Source organism: Eubalaena glacialis, chromosome 7 (assembly GCF_028564815.1).
Source record: "Eubalaena glacialis isolate mEubGla1 chromosome 7, mEubGla1.1.hap2.+ XY, whole genome shotgun sequence".
Classification (NCBI taxonomy): domain Eukaryota; kingdom Metazoa; phylum Chordata; class Mammalia; order Artiodactyla; family Balaenidae; genus Eubalaena; species Eubalaena glacialis.
The window spans coordinates 30,885,676-30,909,026 of NC_083722.1; the positions used below are offsets into that span (position 1 = coordinate 30,885,676).

General features: G+C 42.7%; 1 protein-coding gene across 6 annotated transcripts in view; it reads right to left on the minus strand.

The window, feature by feature from the left end:
• Positions 1–23,351, minus strand: part of RUNX2 (RUNX family transcription factor 2) — a 206,838-nt gene that overhangs the window by 96,957 nt on the left and 86,530 nt on the right. For 3 of the 6 annotated variants that reach the window (XM_061195018.1, XM_061195021.1, XM_061195020.1), the window contains exons 2-4: positions 22,478–22,839; positions 13,659–13,815; positions 7,792–7,896 (exon numbers count right to left, since the gene is read on the minus strand). In XM_061195018.1, coding sequence (XP_061051001.1) covers positions 7,792–7,896; positions 13,659–13,815; positions 22,478–22,839 — 624 coding nt within the window. Of the gene's footprint in view, positions 1–7,791; positions 7,897–13,658; positions 13,816–22,477; positions 22,904–23,351 lie in introns of those variants that run through there. The other 3 variants (XM_061195023.1, XM_061195022.1, XM_061195019.1) reach the window with 1 other exon arrangement.

The following is a 23,351-nucleotide window of genomic DNA, read 5'->3' on the forward strand; positions in this document are numbered from 1 at the left end:
ACCTCCACCAGCGCTTCTGACTCTCCCTAACCATCCTCCTTAAGGAAAGGGGGAAAGGGAACAGTTTTTTAAAACTGTGATTATTCTCTTAAGTCAAAGATGTTCAACAAGACTTCCCTGGTGGCGCAGTGGTTAAGAATCCACCTGCCAATGCAGAGGACACGGGTTTGAGCCCTGGTCCGGGAAGATCCCACATGCCGCAGAGCAACTAAGCCCGTGCGCCACAACTACTGAGCCTGTGCTCTAGAGCCCGCGAGCCACAACTACTGAACCCGCGTGCCACAACTACTGAAGCCCACGCACCTAGAGCCCGTGCTCCGCAACAAGAGAAGCCACTGCAGTGAGAAGCCCACGCACCCCAATGAAGAGTAGCCCCTGCTCGATGCAACCAGAGAAAGCCCGCATGCAGCAACAAAGATCCAACACAGCCAAAAATAAATAAATAAATAAATAAATTTATTAAAAAAAAAAAGTTCAACGATGTTTTGTATACTAGTGACTAAAGGATGAATATTTATGACCATGAAACTGCTGCTTGTGTTTGCTGACTTGTAAATATCAAAACATGACATGTGGGCTTCCCTGGTGGCGCAGTGGTTGAGAATCTGCCTGCCAATGCAGGGGACACGGGTTCGAGCCCTGGTCTGGGAGGATCCCACATGCCGCGGAGCAACTAGGCCCGCGAGCCACAGCTACTGAGCCTGTGTGTCTGGAGCCTGTGCTCCGCAACAAGAGAGGCCGCGATAGTGAGAGGCCCGCGCACCGCGATGAAGAGTGGCCCCCGCTCACCGCAATTAGAGAAAGCCCTCGCACAGAAACGAAGACCCAACACAGCCAAAAATTAATTAATTAATTTTTAAAAAAATTGGATGCATGGATGAATGGTCCAGGAGCCCATCCCTCTCATTTAAAAAAAAAAAAAGCATGACATGTACCCATCACGTCCATTCCTTGGGCACTTCAGAGACAGGGAAGAACCACGGGAAGTTTGCAAGTCAAGAAGTGAAGGGCTTTTTTGCAGCAACATGGATGAACTTGGAGGGCATTATGCAAAGTGAAATAAGTCAGACAGAGAAAGACAAATACTGTATGATATCACTTATATGTGGAATCTAAAAAATACAACAAACTAGTGAATAAAACAAAAAAGAAGCATACTCACAGATATACAAAACAAACCAGTGGTTACCGGTGGGAAGAGGGAAGTGGGGAGGGACAATATAGGGGTAGGGGGAAAAAGAAAAGGGTTATTATGGGATTCTATGAAATCATGTGTGTGAAACTTTTGAAAACTGTGAAGCACTATAGAATTTAAAGAATCTTTCATTAAAAAAAAAAATTTTCCCATTAAAAAAGAGTTAAAGGCTTTTCTACTAATACTTTCCACCAAAGACTAAAATTCAGGTCTGTGGCCTCAGGAGTATGGTACGAGGCTTCGCAATAGCAAGGGTATCTCAAATTGTCTTCACAGACAGCAAGAATGTGAACGCAAGAACTGTGTCCAGATGTTTCAAATAGCTTTAAAACAATTCTGCTGTCCCTCCATCCAACACACTTTACATGTCCCCCATCTTCTTTCACAGGTGACCAAGCTTTATAACAGCATCCACCATGGATAAATAAGGAAAGGTCATGGGCCAGCCGTCACCAAAAGCCTATTCCTTCACCCAACTAGGATGAAGAGCAGTGAAGGATAAAAGCCAGCTGCTGCTGACACCATCTGCAATAAGGCAGAGAAAATGCCAAGCTCGCCATTCTCGCCACCCTTCACGGGACTGCAGGTGACCCAGTCTCAGAACTGGGTGGAACCGCATAGGAGAAAAATGAGACGATTCTGTGCCCAGACCACTCTGTTTTGATTAAATCTGTCACCTTCAGTTTATAAGGTAAAATGTCTGCAACTGGAAGCGCCCAAGAATATGGAAAAACAAAATGTTCTCTAAAGAATTAAAAATGTGCTGATGAACTGGACCACAGGTGAGAAGGAACAAGCGGGAAAAGAAAACAGTTTGGCTGCAGGACACAAGCCTGACAAGCTGGGTGAAGCAGGGTGCTGAGGCAGCTCTAGAAACACACACGTACCCTGCACGTCCAGAGAAGCTCTCACTCACCTAAGCACCAGCCCTACTGAAGTCACAAACGGAGCCAAGCAGAGCACTGCTGCAGCCATGCGCTCCAAGCCTACAGGAAAGGAGCCGGATGACGAGAAAGAAAAGGCGGGGCTTCCCCCTTCTCCCACCAGGTCAGGACAGGTAGCTGGCCAGCAGTGACCGGGAGTGTCCCAGCAGTAAGGACACAGGTGATGGCTCTGGTCTCTCCCTGAGAGTAACTATTAACTATGATTTACTTCCCTGGGGCACAACACACAAAAGCTATTAGAAACCCATCCATGTGTGTTAGGTGTCAGGTTTGCAGGTGTGCTGGCAAGTGAGACTTTTCAGTGCTGGGTGATGTAGAATACAAAGCCTCCAGGCTTGCTCATTTGAAGAGTCATAAGATACTTTGGCTACAGACTTGCCATGTTGCCAAGCAAGGCTAATAACCTCTTTATGTTGAAAGATCTAATGTTCTTCTCAAATAAGAGTATTGATCTGGCTTGGCTTGCTATTGACCTGTTAATACCAAGCACCACAAGGTAACACCCACCCTTAATTCATCCGGTAATTACCAAATTAGTCCAATTCAGAGTGAAGCTACTATCACCGAAACTTGGAGTCACCTTGTAGAACTTTAAATGTCTCCCAGATTAAAAAGTCAAGAGATCTTTTCAGGAGATGGTACCTCAAAAAATTATTTCTCCTGTTGCAACAATGACATTTCCCATCTAAGCACTGATGGAAGTTGGTGATATTGGTGGTCCGGTGAACCACTGCCCCCATCATTAATATCTTTGTGGGGTTCCCCCCCACCCCCTTGAGGCTAGGCTGCACCTGTATCTTGCTTTAACCAACAGAGTATGAAAGAAGTAACTCCATACTAGTTCTGAGCCTTAAGAAGCCTTACAAAGACCTGAAAGCTCACACTTTTGCACCTGAGGGAGACCTGAGCTGCCATATAGGAAGTCAGACTCTGCTGGAGAGGCCGCATGGAGAGGGGGAGGCTCTGGGACTACAGGAGAGAGAGAAGGGCCCAGCTGTCCCCTTATTCCACCGAGCCCAACCTTCCAGCCATCCCACCAAGGCACCAGACATAGCAATGAGGCCATCATGCATGTTCCAGCACTAGCCACCATGTTACTGCAGACACAAGAAAGACGCCAAGCAAGACCACAGAAAACCCATCCAGATGAACCCCAGCCAACCCACAGAGTCGTGAGAAATAATAAACTGGTTGCTGTTTTAAGCCATTATGGGGACTTCCCTGGCGGTCCAGTGGTTAGGACTCCGTGCTTTCACTGCCGAGGGCCCAGGTTCGATCCCTGGTCGGGGAACTAAGACCCCACAAGCCGTACGGTGCAGCCAAAAAAAAAAAACGTAAGAGCCATTATGTTTGGGGATGGTTTGTTATTTAGCAATAGATAACTGACAAAGCAGCAAGAGAATGAAAAGGCTTCTGACTGTGTAAAGTGATTTACTTTTTCCATCCTCTGCACAGCCAATAATACCCTTCCCATCAGTCCTCTTCCCTAACTCAGAACCACTGCAATAGAACATGACACTGCCGAGCAAGATTTCACCTTCCTGGAGAAATTCTTTCAATCAGACTGCAGCTGGAACCAAGTGCATACAAGGAACAAAGGATCCTAATAGAAACTGATGTTTAAAAGAGGTATCCAAACGCATTGCTGTTGCTGCTGCCCCACTGACTTCTGCTGGCGAACATACGGCAGTACCTCGCCAGAGCTAACTTGCCAACAGGAGGTCAAAACGCCTTGCCTAAACACAAGACTTACAAATTTGCGATCTTAAGTATGATGTCATGTCTTAAAATGATAAGCTGGCAAAGAAAATAAATGGCATTCTGTAAAGATGTGCACCTTCTCATGTTTACGCTACTTAAGATTGAAGGTTCTAATAAGTTATCGGCTATGTTCCTTTAAAGGGAAGTTTTATAACTGAGATGAATCACAACTGCAAAAGATCAAAGTTAAAAAACATCAGTGATGCCATGGGGTACTTTTTAATCTTGTAATGAGTGATGATCATGTGCTCTTATGAAGTTAGTCCAACTGCCAACGCCAGATGTGTATATTAAGAAAAGGAGTTGTTTGTGACGTGACAGCACCAGTTCAGCTGCCAGAGACAGAAAACATAGAAGGATGAAACCTTTCTGATTTTTGAGTGAAAAGCAAGTCTTGGCAGATGTGCTGATAAGCAGGGCCTCCAAGGAGGGGTACTAGTGCATCCAAGCATCCTCTCTTGGACTTTGCTGCAAATAAATTGTTTATCATCAGTTCTGTACAGCTGTCCCCAGGCAGCATGAATACCTGCTCAAGCACAATTTATAGCACTTATTAGTGTTATTTACTGATGAGCAGAAATTAGTAAAGCCATCTGCAAGAAAAAAAAAATATTACCCTAGAGAACAGAATCTAGATGGTATCTATTTCCTGGAAGCGTACTCTAAGCAAAACTACAGCAAACTTCTGACACTGAAATTGATGTAATAATAGCTCACGCTTAATTAGCACTTACTACACGATAGTCACTGTGTTGTGCATTTTACATACATGACATCACTGAACATCTTTGCAGCAACTGATGAGAAAGATACTATTATTCTTCTTCTCACTAACTATTATTATTATTCTCACTTTAACAGAGGAAACTGAAGCAAAGAGAACTTAGGTAACTTGCCTACCACCACACAACTGGTAAACAGCGGAGCCGGGCTTTCAGTCCAGACAGCCTGACACAAAAGCCCACACCCTTAATCACTATGTTATTGCTGAGTAAAGACCCAACCAGTTAACGCAGAACTCGTCCTTGTTCAAATAGCTCATCTACCAGAAGTAGCCTGTTCAATATATACTATGGTCTTCCAAAGAAGGACTGAAATTCCATTAACAGAAATCAAGAGCACGAAACACTCAACCCCTTCAAATCACTGCAGCAATAAACAGGCGTACATTCTTTCGATGACAACCACTACTTAAAGAATTAAAATTCTGTGGGAGAAGATGCTAAAACAATTGCATTCATTGTCTTTTTTTCTCCCCTCAGGAAAGCCTTTTTCTGAAGTCCTTCTCTGTTAACGGTCGAGAAAATAAGCCACTTTGAAGTCTAGAGCAGTGATTGGCAAACCACAACTTGTGTGTCAAATCTCACCCACCACCTGCTTTTGTAAATAAAGTTTTACTGAAACACAGCCATAACCATCCATTTATGTATTGGTGAAGGCTGCTTTTGAGTTACATTGGCAGAGCTGAGTACCTGTGACAGAGATCGTATGGCCCAAAGGGTTGAAATCATTTACTATCTGGCACTTTACAGAAAAAGTTTGCCAACCCATGTTCTAGAGGATTCTCCATTTACCATCACATACACGAAAATCAGTCAAAATCCTGTCATACTCACAGTTGAAGGAAGTTGAAAATCCTGGGCATTTTCCACACCTGGGAGTCTCAAAATTAAAGAACAATATTGAGATGAGAGCTATACTTACAAACATTCAGTGCCCAGATGGCCAAGAGCAGGGCAGAAGGAAATAATCCAGTACAGAGAACCCAGGTTGTAGGATTAAAATGTTACTGATACCAGACCCTTCGTTACATCCAGACACTGAGTTTGACCAGTCACCTCGTGATGTCAGACAAATGACATCACATTTCCACAGATATTTTTGGATCATGAGCAATGTTACTCAGGCTGATCTAGGGCGGTGGTCTGCCACTCGACTTCTGTATCTGCTTCCCCCTCCCACCCTCAGCAGCACCCAAAGCCTGAACTCAGGTCACACAAGTACCAGCCGCCCCCTCTACCCCTAACCCTCATTGCTTTCAGAGCACTTCTCTGCCTTCGCAGGGCAGTGAACCTAGCAATTATTAATTCTGCCAACAACCTCTTGGGAATGAGGTAATACTACCCTCGCTTGAAAGAGAAGTGACTTTCCCAAAGCTACTGTACCTCCTCCCTTTTGTCACCACTTTCAGAATTAGGCAGCACCCACCTTTCCCTGCTTCCTCTCCCAACCATCAACTCTGAGCATCAACCCGTGAACATCTGGAGACACACACACACACACACACAAACATATACACACACACAATGATGGTTTTTCCAAGAACTGAGAAAAGCAGCTGAGATCAGCAGGAAACATCTTTACAAGACAAGTATTAGTCGTGTTAAATGTTAAAAGACTACCATCCTGCTTTATGCATTACTAAGAGGGATGTCCCTGCCTTTCCAGGAACGCAGGGGCTAATTAGATTAAATGCTAGAAGATGTCTTCCATCCTAAGGCATCGTCCCAGATGGATGGCAGTCCAGAAAAGTCAGACAAAACCCCAAACCAGGCCAGACGGCCCTGCGCTGATCGATTCACCTGCACTGCATGACCACTAGCCCTGACAACCGGAGACCTGGGGCGACCAGAGACGTGTGTGTGGCCACAGCCTAATAGGACATTCTCAAACTGAGCAGACAGGTCCAGCACTCCCAACGTTGGAAAACCTAGAAGAACGCCATACACATGAAAGGCGGAGAAAAGAAAAACCTCAAAGACTGGCCTTTGAGGCAGGAAACCTCCCTAGTTCAGACAAGCAGTCAGCCTTTGTGAGAAGAAACAGCGGCCAGAGGAGCGGAAGGCAACACGTGTTCCCACCGCTCAAGGACAGGCTGCCAGGGGTAGAGGCAAAACTTCACCAGCCCTTTGCTCTTGGTTTTAGGGGAAGAAGAGCTATGCCACTCTCACTGTCTAGGCAGGTGTATTGTTATATAACAAATATTTCTGCCAGCTGTCCCTCCACCACAAACCAAATTAAACTCTCCAAACACAATGGCTAGGCCTCCAATGAATTCACTCATCAAAGGCAGAGTTCTGTATGATGTTTCCATTGGCACAGAATTTTTAATGTCGTATATATCAAATAATCTTTAATCCTTAAATATATTTAAATACTGCTCTGGTGAGTATGTTGAAATTAGTTTTGGGGGCGGGGCAGGGAAGGCAAACCTGTTTTAATTTAGGTTTAGGAGGAAAATGATATTAGCCCAAATGGATTGTGTGCACTGCCTTAAAATGATGCTGGTTCAACCTTCTAGATGTCTCAGGAGACATATAAATCAAGGTGGATTTAAACCTGGCTTGACTCTGTTAAAGAAACTATCTATGGCAATTACTAGAACAAGACCAAACAACAGTGTTGTAACAATCAAGCAAGTTATCATTTGCAAATAAATTCTTTGTAATTAAGCAGTGTGCTCTTTATAAAGGGAACTGAGTGGGCGAGTTAAAAAGTTAAAACACATTCTTAGACCATGGGAAACACACGCAAATGCTTTTTGACTAAGCTCAGGATTTTTCAATTTATTGTTTTCTTCCTCAGCTCTCGTGGGTCTGTTCTGCCTTGTCTATTGTGCCCAGTGGATGAACAGAATCTTTAGCAAAAAGTTACAGCGACGGAAAGTCACAAAGTTATGTAGGGCTTAGCAATTTTGCGGCAAAGGTGAAAAGTGTAATTTGATTTTCTACTAACTGTGAAGTTCTCCTAATTGTCCCTCATAAAAATATATGCAGATAGCAAACTTGGCAAAGAAACTATGTGAAAGTAGCACTAACTTATTTGGGATAAATTCCTCACAGGGTCTCTGCAAACTCTATTCCCATTTCCAGTAGGAAGGCAAGCACTTACTTCTGGGTTCCCGGGGTCCATCCACTGTAACTTTAATAGCTCTGTGATAGGTGGCGACTTGAGGAGGATTTGTGAAGACAGTTATGGTCAAGGTGAAACTCTTGCCTGCAGATAGAAAAGGGGAAAGAAAATCCACAGTGAATATAAAAAGACAGTATTGATGATAAAAATAGCAGTACAGATGTCCAAACTGCATTTAAGCATCGCTGAAGAGGGAACAAAACAACAAGGGTCAGGACTCCTTATTCTAATGAGAAACCCTCTGATGGCCACCTTAGGGAGTTGCTAAGCTCACTGAGTGCTAAGATCATCATCTTCATGGCAGTCCTGTGCAAGGAGGCTCCAATTCCAAAAAAGAATTGCTCAGTAGCAAGAGCCGTAATGAAAACAAAAACTGGACCTCTTGAAGAGGGTTCTCTTTCCCTTCAGTTTTCTCCAACATCAGGAACACATCCAAGCAGAAAATTTTAGAAGTCTTTATTTAGGATTAGGTCATGACCCCGTGAGAGAACAATAGTAAATCACTGTTGATTATGCTATTGACTTCACATGGCTTTAGCATTTCATTTGCTTAACTGCACTACAGTGAGAAGATGAAAGAGGAAGGTTCTTATGGGAATCATTTTAACAGGAGCCAGTGTCTCCCGTCCTGGCCTTAATGTGCCTGTGGTATGATGATTTCATCATTACTGGAACAAAGTTTTTCTCCTCCCTGCCCACCCCTTCCCTAACATACATCCTCGCTCAGCAGCAATCTTGAAATGACTCCCTGACAGTGACTTATTTTTGGCTAAATGTACATGACATCTCCCAATGTAAACATGAATACTTGCTTTTAGCAGAGGGTGTACTTCATCGAAATATTACATCTGATGTTTCAAATTAATGAGCTAAAGGTGATGAACAGAGGTGGGGGGGAAGACGGGGGGGTGGGGAGGGGAGTTTAGGAGCAGATTTGGATGTTTGCTTTCTCCAGAAGAAGATACCAGACTCTGTTACCCAGACTCACTGACACTTGTAATCAGTTAGATTTGCGACGGTTAGTCATGTCAGATAGTCAAAACTGCAAACTGTTACAAGACAGGAAGAGGTGGGCGTGAAGCAGTGACTCAATAAAACATTCAGCAATCTCAAGCCAGAGCATTCATTTAGCCTGCTCCTGGGACAGATCTTTAAAAAGCTCATTTCATTTTGCTTTGTTTTTTGGTCAGAGACTGTTTTTCCCTTTACTGAAAGCAGAGGGTATGAAATCAAAACACAAATCTTAAACAATATGTAGCAATGCAAAGTTTAATGCAATCTTTTCAAAGCTTAATATGGAACAGGTTATATACAGGGCTTAATGTGGAACAGGTCTTTGGCTGTCAAGTCTAGTGAATGGGTTTTCTTTTCAACCCAGACCACGTAAGTTCCTAAAATATGTTTAAGACACATATCATTTGTTACTCTGTATATATAGTTTTAAGTCTCTTTGGCTATACTTTGGCCAAGAAAAAAAAAAAATAGGAAAGAGAGATGCAGGGGGAGGGGGTACAGGGAAAATGAATATTGATTAGAAACCTATTAAGTGCCAGTCACTTCATATACATTATCTCATTTAATACTACCCAGTCAGGTTTATCACCCCCATTTCACAAATGAGGAAACCGAAGCCCAGAGAGTATTGGTAATTTAACCACACAACTAATAAGTGGAAAAAATCAGGACCTGAATCCAGGTCTTCCAGACCCTAAAATTAATGCTCTTCCTTTTAACTTTATCAGAGAACATTTTTAGAAATTAATAGGTAATTTATTACTACATGTGTCCCAAACAGCTCTATCAGACCAAGAAGCAAATATAAATCTACTAATGTAGTATGTCAGTCAGAATGATGAAATCATCTATTCTTAAAGTGTCACTGATATATCATATTTCATCCATTATATATTGAATGTTACATGGATTTAAGTAATTTAATTGTCTGGTTGGGGAACAGAGGATTTATTATAAACATTAAGACTAACCAGAAGAATAAGGCAGCCAGGAGTCTAAACTAGTCACAGAAAACTGAAAGTCTACAGAAATGGAGATTAGAAAGTTGAATAGGAAGCCACTGGATCCAGATCAGGACCTTAAAACAATGGGAAGTTCTGGAGGAGTGAATGGGCTGAACCCCTAGATTGAAAGTTAATTTGCATTAAACCGTAAAAAGATCCATTCTGGGTTGGATCAATGGTCTGTGAGTCAGGATCGCATTTCTAACAGTGGCTTTGAGGGCAGTGCTTGGAAGACAGCTGTCATCTGTGGCACAAATCTTCATAAATCAAGGATGTACACATCTCAATTGTCCTTAATGACTCTAAATAACCTGCTAGAGACACTGCCCATGAGTTTATATAAACCTGTTCTAAGAGTATTGCTGTTTGAGACTTTTACAATGCACTTAGGATATTAAAAGGCATCGATGCTTCTCCCAAATTCAGAGGAACACCTTAGGTAGGAACAAAAGCCAAATATAAAATTCACCCTCCAAGATAAAGCATCTAAATGTTCAAAACAGAACCAGTTTTCTACAAAGACCTCTTTTAAAAAGAGGTGGGTTTGGGGGAAAGGAAACAAGTATTTGAGTCCGACAGCGGTCTTCTAAAATCAAATCCTAAGGATCAAGATGTACTTTAACAACTAAAACAAAAACCAAGGAAGTTCCTTCCACTTCTCATTGCCCCTTCAGAAGGAACATGAACGTAATGTTCAAGAAACTTCCACCCAACTAGGTAATTTGTTCTTTCCCCTATACATAGTGATACATTTCCTAAGTCAGATGTTTATATGCATATTCATGACTTCCTTAAATTAAAAAAAAAATTTCCAAATCCCATTGTTCATTATTTTCCATAATAAGCGATAAAAATGCAGGCTCTTAAGGAGCTAGCGCTCATTAGACAACTAATTGTAGCATCCTTGGCTTCATCTAGGAACTAGTTCTGCAATGTGTCCTCAAGTCATATATTTTCTGAGATACACATAGGAACTGTCATTGAAAGACAGTTCCAACCTAGCCCGAGGGCCTGTCAGAAATTGTCGGGAAAGTTAAGACTATAAGCACGGGTTGCATCCTAAGTTGACAAAGTACCATGCTCTGTACACTACAGGTGCTTAGAAGTGCTTGTAAATGAAAAGCAACATGCTTGATGTCAAAAGTGAGGAAACACACCAAGAAAACTTAAGGACCAAAGTCACTTTAAATACTCCTGTTTCAAATATAAAGGAGAAAAAAGGAAAAGACAATTTAAAAATATAAGCCACTCCTCACTTAATGCTTAAAGTTTCACCGATGCTCTACTTTTATTCCAAAGTACTTCATAAAAGTTGTGGTCACTGGATAACCCACAATGCCAGAGTAAATAGTGATGTGACTCCCTTATAAATCAAAAACTGTTTTGCAATTTCTGAGAGTTTATATTTCTACCAGTGAAAAAAACTGCACCGTTTGAGGAACTTGGTGTTTTTTATTTTTTAATGCTACTGAAATAGAAAATTTAAATAGCTGGGGAAAAAAATACAATGGTAGCAGCATGTTGACCCAGACTTAAAAACCTGAGAGAAATGTAGAAGTGTGAAAATCAAAGAGGAAGCTGGAAAGAGTCTGTTAGAAAGCAGGTCAGGTACACAGGCAGGTTAAAGGGTTTCCTGCCACTGAAGAACTGACCCATTTTTTTTTTTCAAAGAGTGGTATCTCTTGTCAGTATTCTCTGTCCTTTTTTCCTCTTCATTTCAGCTTGATATTACTGTTTCCTTTCATATAATGTTAATGTCATGATATAAAAATCTATTATTAGTGATAAATCCATTTTTCTTTCTCTCTCCACCCACTCCCCCCGCCCCCAATCTAAGTCTCGAAGACAAGTCTGGACCAATTTCTCCATCCTGCCTCTGGCAGCAAACTGTAGCATTTCAGATCCTCCACCAAGTCCCGGCTGCTTCAAAGGAAAAATCCTACTTTCTTCAGTTAAGATCATAAGAAATATAGGGGGAGGGGGTCAGCTCTGTTTGGACATAATTACACTTCATCAAAAGAAGCTTTCTTCATCTTCCATGCGTGAAAAGTCTGCAAGCAGTTAAGTCTGTCTTTTTTTTTAAATATAAAAATTGCTATTTGGGAAACCAGCCAAAACTCAGAAAGCCAATATAGTAAAACAGTGCACACCCTTTGTTTCTCTTTGAAGTTTCTTAAATAAATATGTTGAGGGTTTACAAAGTACACTATCACTTTGCCATAGTTTCTACTCAAATTGATCAGAGAAAAGTTATGGAGCATCTATATAATACAAAAGCAAGATAAATGAAAACACTAGTTTGTATCTGTAAAGTAAAATGAAGTATAGCGCCCGGTCTTTTAAATACTAAAATTCATTACTCTAGTTCAAAACAAAGTAATATTACATAAGGAGAAAGATGCAACTCAGAGCATACAGGTAAATCATCGTGTTCAAATTTTTCTTGATTCTTACTAGATAAAAGAAATTTTAATTGTACTGTGGACCTGCACCAGTAACTGAGAAAAAAAAAATGAATACACACACATACACACTTCACACCTAATCAGTCAACAGTGAGACAGAATGTGTCTTTTTTTTTTCTTTTAATGAAAGTGAACTAAACCTGATGCTGAGATAACCCCTTGAGTTTTGATTCTACCAGAGGCTCTGAGCCTCATTTTATTTCAAACCTTTCAGTAACAGTATCTCATTAGCATGCATCATTTTTTTTTAAGTTAAAAAGTACAACTTCTTGGCCGTGTTCCTAGAAAGTACACTAAAACTACTCATCGGAAACAGCCTTGCCTGAACTTCCCTTATCAAGTTTTTACAATGGTAATAATTTGACATCTGATCCAAACTAAAGGGCAATTATTGGACATGGTTTAAAAATTGATGCTTCTTATTTCCTAATTCAAACCTGGGGTGAAGTCACCCCATAGGTCTTTATAATTTATTTCACCCCAGTCCTAAAGTGGTCTATTTTCTCTCTTCTCATCGAAATACTTAACATGGAAATATTAGATTCAATCAATAAATAAATGAACATAATACTTCTAATGAATGATGATTAAAAGTCTCTCTATAGAATAAGTAAATAAAAGCCAAATATTGGTTTTCTTTGAGACTTTTTTAAAAACATTAACCCCATTTATGAAACAGCTGTAAAAACCCTAAAGGGGAGTATTTTCTGTTTTATGATCTTTTGATGGATTCCTAATATTTGAATGGGGGTGTGGATGGTGGAAACTCTTAAATAATGTAGAAATATTTAGAGTTCTGATCATTCATCTACATAGTCATACTAACATAAGTAACACCTTATTCACTTATGCGAATGAAAAGCCTTCTGTAAAAAACCATGATTTTTAAATAGGTTCTTATAGAAGTAAATTAAATCCTATAGAGGTAACATATGTGACAAGTGAAGAGCGTTATACTTGCTGTCCTTGCTACAACTTAGAGCAAAATTGATATTACCAGGAAATTGATCCAATGCATTCCCTTTCCTTTGCCCTTTGCCACTGAATGCACTCAGTTACTTGGCTCCTCGTAACTCAGAACTTGAACCTCCAACTGTTCTTCGCTCCACCTTATATGCTCACACCCAGTGAAATTAGGAACTGGTTCTTCGGAAAACACTGTTTGAATTTTCAATATCATAAAACAAATGAAAAAGGCCTGAGTACTCACTAAAACACTCAACCTCATCTGGACGTATTTAAAGAAAACCTTTAGTAATTATATTCGGTAGAAGGTACTGATTTGAATACAGACAGGCCTACATTTCATCAGAGGATCCTAATGTGTTTATTCCATTATCCATATTAAAAATCAGAGACCTACCTCGTCCACTCCGGCCCACAAATCTCAAATCGTTGAACCTTGCTACTTGGTTTTTCATAACAGCAGAGGCATTTCGGAGCTCAGCAGAATAATTTTCATCATTACCCGCCATGACGGTAACCACAGTCCCATCTGGTACCTCTCCGAGGGCTACCACCTACATAAAACAGGAAACACAGCAACAATAATGGCACATCAGAAAAGCTTAAAAACTGAGAATATAGTCTCATGGTAAATGATGCATCTTATCAGGACTTAGTGCTCTAGTCCAGTAATGGCAGACAGGAATGAGGCATCTGCATATGGGTTCGGATGCCACTTCAAAGAGACCAGCGTTTCAGGGTCCACCCATTCCAAAGGCAGGCAAAAGTTTCCTTCATTTGTTGTTGGATTCTTCACAGAATGCATGTACATTTTTATTAAATCCCCATGTTAAGTTGTCCATAGGAATTATGCCACAGAAGGAAAGCTGATGCCCCATCTGCAGATTGCATCGTACATATTAAGGCACCGCCTGTCTGCAGCCTGGAGCGCCCTGAGGTGTGGTCTCATCCAGATCACAGGCCAAAAAAAAAAAAAAAGGAAGTCTGGTCAGCTCTATGGGAGACGATATTTAGGGGAAACCTTACAGTTCCTGACTATAGGGAAGACTAAATATAGTGTGGTATCCAGAACTACATTTCATCTCCTTACTTTGAGCTACATATTCAGCTTTCAATCACACTGCAAAGAACTACTGAATGCCCACTCTGCAGTGGGACCCATGGAATATACAAAGCCATCAAGAAGCCTAAAGTCTAGGTACAGGATAAAGATATATAAGAGGCTGAAAATAACCACCGACAAATGAGTGGTATAGACAGAAAATACACCCTTAGCCAAACTTCTGTCTTGTCCCATCTGCCATCTTGGAATGACACACTTGCCTCCTTAATCTTCAACAATTAACCTGCAGCCGATTAACTCGGGCAAGTCAGGATCCAGGATAATCAGTCTTTGAGTCTAATAAACATTTTCACTGCTGCAAGGCAAGGATCACACTCCAGGGTTGGCTAACTTGCAAATTGGTGCCTCTGATTAACATGGAGCCCGGAAGGGAATGTCGGTGCAGAGTCTTTGTTGTCATATATAAAACACACTATTCTTAATCCATGAATTAAGGCCTTGCCCCTTGATAACATCCTTTCTCTCAACTAACTTCCAGGATCCTATAATATTCAGATGAGTTCCATCTCTTGCTCATTCGGCTTCCAGATGCCCATGTGGTGACTAAGCCACAGCTCTGGCTACAGTAGCCCCACTACCCTCCAATGACAATATCCATGTGTGCTTGCCTGTCTGGCAAATATTACCCTCATCCTTCTGCTACTCTGTCTTTTGTCAAGATGTCCATAAGGCAAACCAAAGCATTTAATTCCATGCTCCCAATACAATTTGTATGTTAACTCTCATTAAAGCAGATTTCTTACAATGTGATGAAACAGACATTAACACCACACTTTAGAGCTGCATTTCCCTCACCCTTGAACCCTACCCCTAACACCCCTCCACTATACCCTCTGCTCAAGCCAGGGAAATAACCAAACAAACAAACTTGTCAGTATTTTTTTCACCCTTACTGTTCTCTTAGGCTGTTCCATTCCTTCTTTAGCACTTTTGTTATTCAGTTTAAAATCTTAAAGCCGTCCTTAAATTACAGAAACCACTTCCTGAGCATCCCACTGGACTCAAATGATCCTCATTTCAATGTACATATAGGAATGACCCATCTACTCCTTTTGATATGCTAGCCCAAAGCTATGAGACTCCCTCTTAGGAGCCCAGATTGTATTAGACTAGAAATTACACAAGGCAAGGGCCTTCATCTGTCTTGTTCACCACTATACACCCAGCTCCCAAAACAGTGCCTGGCACAGAGTAAGTGTTTGATAAATATTTTTGAAATAAATAAATGAAAGAGCTCCACAAAGAGCACCACTTCCCACTGCCAATAGTCTATGAGAGAACCAGTTAAAGGTTGAGTCAGCATCCCCAGCTAGCGGCAATATGCCCTTGCTCCAAACTAGTTTTCTGACAACTTTTTCCATCCCAGAAGAGAGGGAATCATGCCCACTATCCTTTACCCGGAATATACGATTACTCTATTCAATCTGAGAAGTCTCCCAGGTCAAGGGTAAATCCCTTGAGAACATGGCTTCCTTCCTGCATACTTGACCTAGTGCCTCAAGTGGCTGCTGAACACAGGTAACGCTGTACCCCTGATGGGGGCAATGTACTTTTCAACTTCTTGAATTCACAATGCCAAAAATGTGCACATTCGAAAAATACTGAAATACTGAAAAAACTGACTGTTTGCCAGTATTCATCTGAATGCTTGACATTTTTTACACTCAGCATATTGTGTTTTAACACCTGCTGTGAGGCTTTCTATGTCAAAGTAAATATGGAACCAGTAAGTGCACTAATGAAGGTAGAAAAGTTGTACTGTTTAGAAGAGAATTAATGCACCAAAAATCAAGAGGCCCCACTTCTCCCCCACCTCTGTTACACATCTGCTATGATCTCAAGTAACTTCATCTCCTGAAACTACCGTTTTCCAATATAAATTGGAAATCGTTTTTTTAAAGTCTGTAAAATGTAGAAGATACTATATAACTATAGAGTACAATTATAATCATGTACTTTTTGTAAGATGAGCAGGATAACTTCTGTTCCAAGTCAGCTGTGTGCTAAACACAGGCTTTTACTTATAAGCTTCCTTAAAGGGTTCAATTGAATATGTAATTCTTTACTTCATGTCCTGAGATATTTTTTGGTGTTGTTGAGAGATACAGGAGGACTGCTGATGGGTTTCACTCCAGGCTGGCTAAATTTCATTAAAAAAAAAAAGCGAAGAAATGTGCCCCAATATAAAGATTTTTAAGAGCTCTGGGACATTATTATTTTACTGCATATTTTTAACATAATGGATTTCTTTTAGTTAGAAGAAAAGGAAAATTGATTCAATATGGGAAAATACAAAAGAAAATATCCCTAAGCGTGAAATACATAAATCCATTTTTCTTTGCTTAAGCAGTATAATTAAATATTAAATATTGGTATGTTTTATGCATTACATTTAATAACAAAACAAATAGGTCATCACAAAGTGTGTGAGTCTTCTATGAGGTTTACAACTTGGCCCGGAAAAAAAAAATTGCTAACTAACAAGATATAGTGACAACTTTTCCTGTTATGGCTGAATTCTATTTTAATGGCTAAATATATTGGTTCTTTCTGCTATTCACTCTACCAAAGCAGATTGCCTAATGTTTTTCTGAGGAAAAAAGGGGGGATAAGAAGTAATGTATGTGACTTTATATCAATCAGAAGTGTAATTATATGTTTGAGGGTTTAAACAAAAAGTAGATCTCTGAAGCTAAAAAGTTTCCCTTGGAGATTCTCGACTGTGTTTATCTAAAAGAAAACCAAAAGAATCAAGAAATTTTTACACATTTCATCTGTACCAAACCCAAGCAATGGAAAACACTTTAAGGGGTAGAGAGCAGTCAAAAATCGCCCTTTAACTAGTTAGGAGTTAGCACGCATTAAAATTAGTTTCCACACTACCCAATACAAAAAGTTGTTCTACAAAGAATAATTTGTGACGAAAACTTAACAGTTACTTTTCTAGGTGCTTTTAACATATAAAATCTACAAATTCAAGAAACTTCATGGGGAAGAGGGAAGTAATTTTGTGTCCTGACATTTTAGAATAGAGAAAGAAGTTCCTTTATTTAGCGCACCTCATTATAACTAGCATTTAAATCACATGATGCGGAGCTTGTGCAAAATAAAGTAAAAGAATATTTAACTCTAGAAACGCTATTGAAAATTTTTATGAGACTCCCTACGACTAAATCGGTGAGTTACTCTGAAAGAGGAACAATGGAGAATTAACTCAGGCCCTTAAAATTGTTTTTGTGGTCTTATTATATGGAAATTTAAATTGCCTATGACATTTCCACGTACAGAAGTCTAGTCTTCGCTAATCAATTCCTCTTACAGACCAATATCACTGGGCACATTGCACTTGGAGCAAAATTGAAATATAATTATTTTTCAAGATAGAATCTTATCAAATCTTTCTTTGGAATACACAGAGAGGTAAGGGAGTAATTGCAAAAAGGAAAAGTTTTATTTCTATGATAATTATTTAAAGATAACTAACTATCAAAAAGTTTCACAAATATTAGTTATTTCTTAGAATCTAACTTAGAATTTAGAAAAAACCTGGTTGAATTGTAGAGAAAAGAGTAAATACAATATAAAATATCATTTCATAATTTTTTAAATACATGTCAAAGAGAAATTTGATGGAAATTATTACAATTTAAGCCAGAAATTTATGAGCCATGTATCAAGCTGGTTTAGATCATCTAACAATGGATATTCTGGAATTTTGAAAGGATACAAACAGCAATGCCAATGGGGAGAAAATAATGAACAATATTTTACCATGCCTGTTTTCAAATATAAGTTTTCTAAAATTTTTGAGTATTTATTTTCCATCTAAAATTATTTGTTTCCATTACCTTACCAGTAAGTTTTATATACTCAATCCTAAAATTTTTAACTTTAAATAATTTTTATTGCATTTAAAGGCATAACACAAAAATGTGTCTGTCTTTACATAACTTGAGATCTATTACGATTTACATAATTTTGCACAGCAACTCATAGTGGGTTTAGCAAAGTTTTAACAGGTTTAATAACCTTTTTTTCTTTGTTTAGGTATAATTACATTCAAAAAGACACAAACATAAAATCTGATCATTAAACATGTAAGGAAACTACAACTCATTATGTCAAATAGTTATTAGCTACATACTTGCTTATGAAGAGAAAAATGGCCAATGATGTTGAAAAATTATTTTCAAATAGAAATTGCTCCATCATTTTGAAACCCTACTTATGACAAATACTGAAAGGTATCATTAAACATGCAGAATTAACTATGAGCAATAGATCATATATCTAAAACTGTGTTTTTTTTCTTTAACATTGCCAGAAAAACATATGATATTGGTAAATATATAGTCCAGCGTTTGCTAACTTAAAACAGTGCAATAGTCTTACACTACTTTTAGCTTTAAAATACACATCTGGACTTAAATTTTCTGCATAGTGTTTCAGCTTGAAGCTATTTAAAGCAGCTGAGTTATGAACCCTGAACACCAGGCTTCAGGGTGGAAATGCTGACAGACCCCTAACTTACAAGGGTGCTACTGGATACAGGGCTAACATGTTCTCTCCACTATTTCTACCTGACCATTAACTAACGAGCTGAATTTGCGTATTGCTTTTTCATCACTACAATTACCTAGGACAGAAAGGGCCTGGGATCTTCTAATAGTATGCCTTAACTATTTTAAGCTTTCAGTGAGATACACCTGAGAGAAAGGTTAAAAATATTTATTTCCATTTCCTTGACACCTGGGAGCACTGAACATTTCAAAACTGCAGAACTTTGTTAAAAATATAACGCTAATAAACAGCTTGGTGTATTTTAAAGTATACAAGTTGTTTTTGCACTTTTACATGTCAGAGTATAAATGAATTAACTACTTTCGTATAATCCTAAAACAAGATCAGATGAACAACTCTAATACATGACATGTCTTAATACAATACATTGCCAATATCATTCTGAAGTGCTGTTTTAAGTTAACGTATCACAACACAGTCTACTGAATTCATTTCTGATTCTCTACCTTGCCGAGCTCAGTGTCACGGACATAAAATATGAGCTCAATAAATATTATATTGATTTGAATACCAGACTTCTCAACAATTAAGTTCTGTATTAAACATATTTACCTGTCTGCTATCTACCCAACAACACTATAATTTACTTTGTACATAGCTCTAAATATGACAGCCAAATTGCTGTCACCACTTTTAAAACTGAGACTTCTTCATATTACTTCTTCTTTGCACATGTATTTGATTATGTTGCAAGAGTCTAGAAAGTCTACAGCTCACAGGCTTTTATCTCGAAAGTAAGGTAAAAAGAGGTTGTTTTTACTAACATTCAGATGAAAACAAAAAAATTATTGTCAAAATCTGGATGTTCCAAATATCTACACATGTTTTCAACAGAGACAGAACTTCTATACTGAGTGGATCTCAGCTGTCGCCCGCTATTTGAATTTTGTTCAACACAGGTAGGGGGGTGGGAAAACATGAAAGTCAAGTTTTTGGTTAACTCAATTTAACTTTCAATTAATATGAATTAAAACATTCAATTTAATATGGCCGTGTGTTATCTATGGTTTTGTTTACTGGTTAAAAGTAAACTTAATCTGTAATTAAAAATAAGTATGATGAATAGCAGAGAAGCAATTTATTTTTAAAATAATTTTAAAAGGGTGGTAGTGAGAAAACCTGGAGAGACAAATTATCTGAGAATAGCTTTAACTAAATTGTATTCTGTCTTTATGCCAAAAACATCCTTTCTATCCAAAATATTAATGCTCAGTATCAATTCAGCACCATATATGTAAGAGTATAGTTCAAGACAGTTATACCTTAAACATGTTTAGCAGGACAAACGGAATGTAGAACATCAGACATCTAAATGGCATCTTTTAAAAATGTAGGCACCTATCCTTAATTTTTTCATACCCTAACTTGTGGCATTTTATATATAAAATATCTATTTATTTGTATTATTTGCTGTTTTCATCCAGTGTTGTTTTTTTGTTTGTGTCTTGAGGGGCTTGTGGGGGGGGGCGTGGAAACAAATTTCCGCTCTCATATAAGGCCTATTAGAAAATTCTGGGCCCTTGGAGGATGAATTGTAAAAGATATATCTCATGTGAAAATCCAAATTTCTACGATTCGCCTATACTCTGAGCTTTTCATATTTCAAGGAAGAAAAGCTTAACCTACAAAATGGGTGGTTTATAAAAGGAGAAATGGGACGGTTAAAACACACACACATTTCTTGAGCCAACTGCAAAATGAAACTTGCCCCAGAGTGCAACATCCCCTTTCCATAACAATTCATTCGATTTCTGTTCTGATACAAGACATAGCGAGATAACCAGCTCTAATTGACCTGGAGTCCTCTTTCTTTCCACGCCACCCACGCACGGAATCTGAATTGGTGCGCGTGGGGAGGGGGTGGTCAACAACCGGGAACTGCCAGTGGCCCGTGGGAGTTTGGCCCCAGGGTCCACAAGGGAGGAATTGGCAGGATTCCTCCCTTCCCCCCCCTCCCCCCAAGGCCTGGCTTACCCTGCTCTCCACAATCCCAGAACCCAGGGGACCCAGGCCCACCTTCGCGGATTCAGAGGCTAAACAGGGCCGGAAGCATCTTCCTGGGAGCGCTCTCGTCCCTGTCTGGCTCACCGCCGCCTCCATCCCAGGCGCCTAGTCCCGAGAGGGAGCACGGCCCGGGACCCCATCTCCCCAGCAACCTGGGACGCTCCCGGCCCTGCGGGCTCCGCGAGGGGACGAGGGCTGCCCGAGGGAATCCCGATAGCCTTCCGGAGAGACTCCGGACTCTACACCCTCAACCTGCGGAGCCGCTGCCCGCGACTCCGGCTGCTGAGACCCGCCCTCAAACTAACGGGCCGGGAGGGCGGAGGAGGCCGCGGGGCTCGCGCAGGGCGCTCTCCAGCCCGGGAGTCACTCCCTCGGCGCCTAGGCCACGGGCCCGAGCCTCCCACGACCTCTCAGAAGCGGGAGGGACCTCTGGGGTCTGAGTCCTTAAAAGTAAGAATAAGGCGAATCGCACAATGTCACCTCAGTTTTCAAGGCGGGCGAGCCGAAGGCATTTCACAGGTTTCCCTTCTCCCTCCCGGGCGCGGCGAGGCGGGGAGCGGGTCCGGGTGGAAGAGGCGGCCCGAGCCCCCGCCCCCTCCACTGGCCCGCGCCGCCTTGCACTTGAGGGTCCGGCGCCGGGGACTCCCGGACTCCCCCGCCTCCGGGCGCGCGGCGACCCCTGCAGCCCCGCCTTCCTGCCGGTAGCGGGAAGGGGCGCGGGTCTGCAGACGGAGAAAACGCCCCCGTCCTGTCTGCCCCTCACTCGCTCCCGGAGTCCCTAGGTTCGCCCGGGACCCTCTCGGATACTGATAATGCGGCCCACGCGCCGCAGCCAGCAGCCGGCACGCGGCGCCCCGCCCCGGGCGCAAACGCCCGGCGCCGGCACCCCACCAACACCGGCCCCCGAGTCCGGGAGGGGCCGGAGCCGCCGAGGCGCAAGCGGGTCAGAGAAGGGGGCGCCGAGACGGGCGGAGGGCGTTCGGTTGGGAAGGGAAGAGCGCGGAATCCCGGGCAGGGGCGGCGCGGCGGCCCGCGGTGCGGGCCCGGCCGGGATGCCGGGGAAGGGGACGCGGGAGTCTCGGGGGAGAACGCCGGGGATCCTCGCTCCTGGGGAGTGGGGGCGGGGTGGAGCACGTCCCGGCGGCGCCGCCGAGAGTGGGCACCTGGGGGCTCCTGGGGGAGGGGAGACCGCTCAGAGGAGTGGGTCGGGACGTTGGCCGGGAGGCTCCAGGGGTGATGAACGGATAAAGGGGACAAGGGCTGAAGTGGTGGCTACGGGCACAGGTGGGAGAGGGAAGGATCTGCGCGGGGTCACTAAGCCCCGAGCCCGCTGTGGGATCCGGAGGAGAGGGCCAGACGGGGGTCCCTCGGGTCAGAGCCACCGAGGTAGGAGCCATGGAGGCCGTCCGGGTCAGGGGCCCGGCCCCTGTGGGCTTGGAAACGCCGGCGGGCAGGTCCCGCGGCGCCCGGCCGGGGGCGGGGAGCGGGGTGCGGCCGCAGCTTCTTACCTTGAAGGCCACGGGCAGGGTCTTGTTGCAACGCCAGTGCGAGGGCAGCACGGAGCACAGGAAGTTGGGGCTGTCGGTGCGGACGAGTTCAGCCGGGTGGTCAGCGATGATCTCCACCATGGTGCGGTTGTCGTGCGGCGGCCGCAACCGGGGCACCGCGGCCGCCGCGGCCGCCGCCGCCGCCGCTGCCGCCGCCGCCGCCTCCTGCTGCTGCTGCTGCTGCTGCTGCTGTTGCTGCTGCTGCTGTTGCTGCTGCTGCTGCTGCTGCTGCTGTTGCGCAGCCACCACCGGGCTCACGTCGCTCATCTTGCCGGGCTGCAGGCTGCTGGAGGGGGGGCTGAAGCGCCGGCTGGTGCTCGGATCTACGGGAATACGCATCACAACAGCCACAAGTTAGCGAAGTGGCCGGGGGAGGGGGAGGAGGGTGGAAATGAGGGGCGAGGAGGAGGAAATTGGGGGGGTGGAGGCGAGACGGGGGAAAGGGGCTGGAGGTGACGGGGCTGAGGAGGTGAGAAATCAAGTTCGATGAAGCCGACTGCCAGGCGGAGTCTGACGGGAGCCAGAGGTGGCGGTGCGGAGCAATCGGGTTGGCGGGTGGGGAGACCCGGGAGGCGCAGATCTTGCCGGAGCCTTTGGAACACCCGGGGTGGCAGCTGCGAACGGGCACCGGGATGTGTTTGGCCCGGGGAGGCGGGAGGCTTCAGTTTGCAGCAGCTTGTAGTGGGGTCCCGTGGGGCACCGCGTCCTGGGTGCGCTGGCGCCCCCTCCCAGTTCGAGTCCGGCGGTGGAGCCGAGTGGGTTCAGCAGTCCAGCCCCGAGGCCAGCATCGCCGCGCGCTGCCCGCCACCGCCGCTCCGCGCCGCGCGCTGCTGCC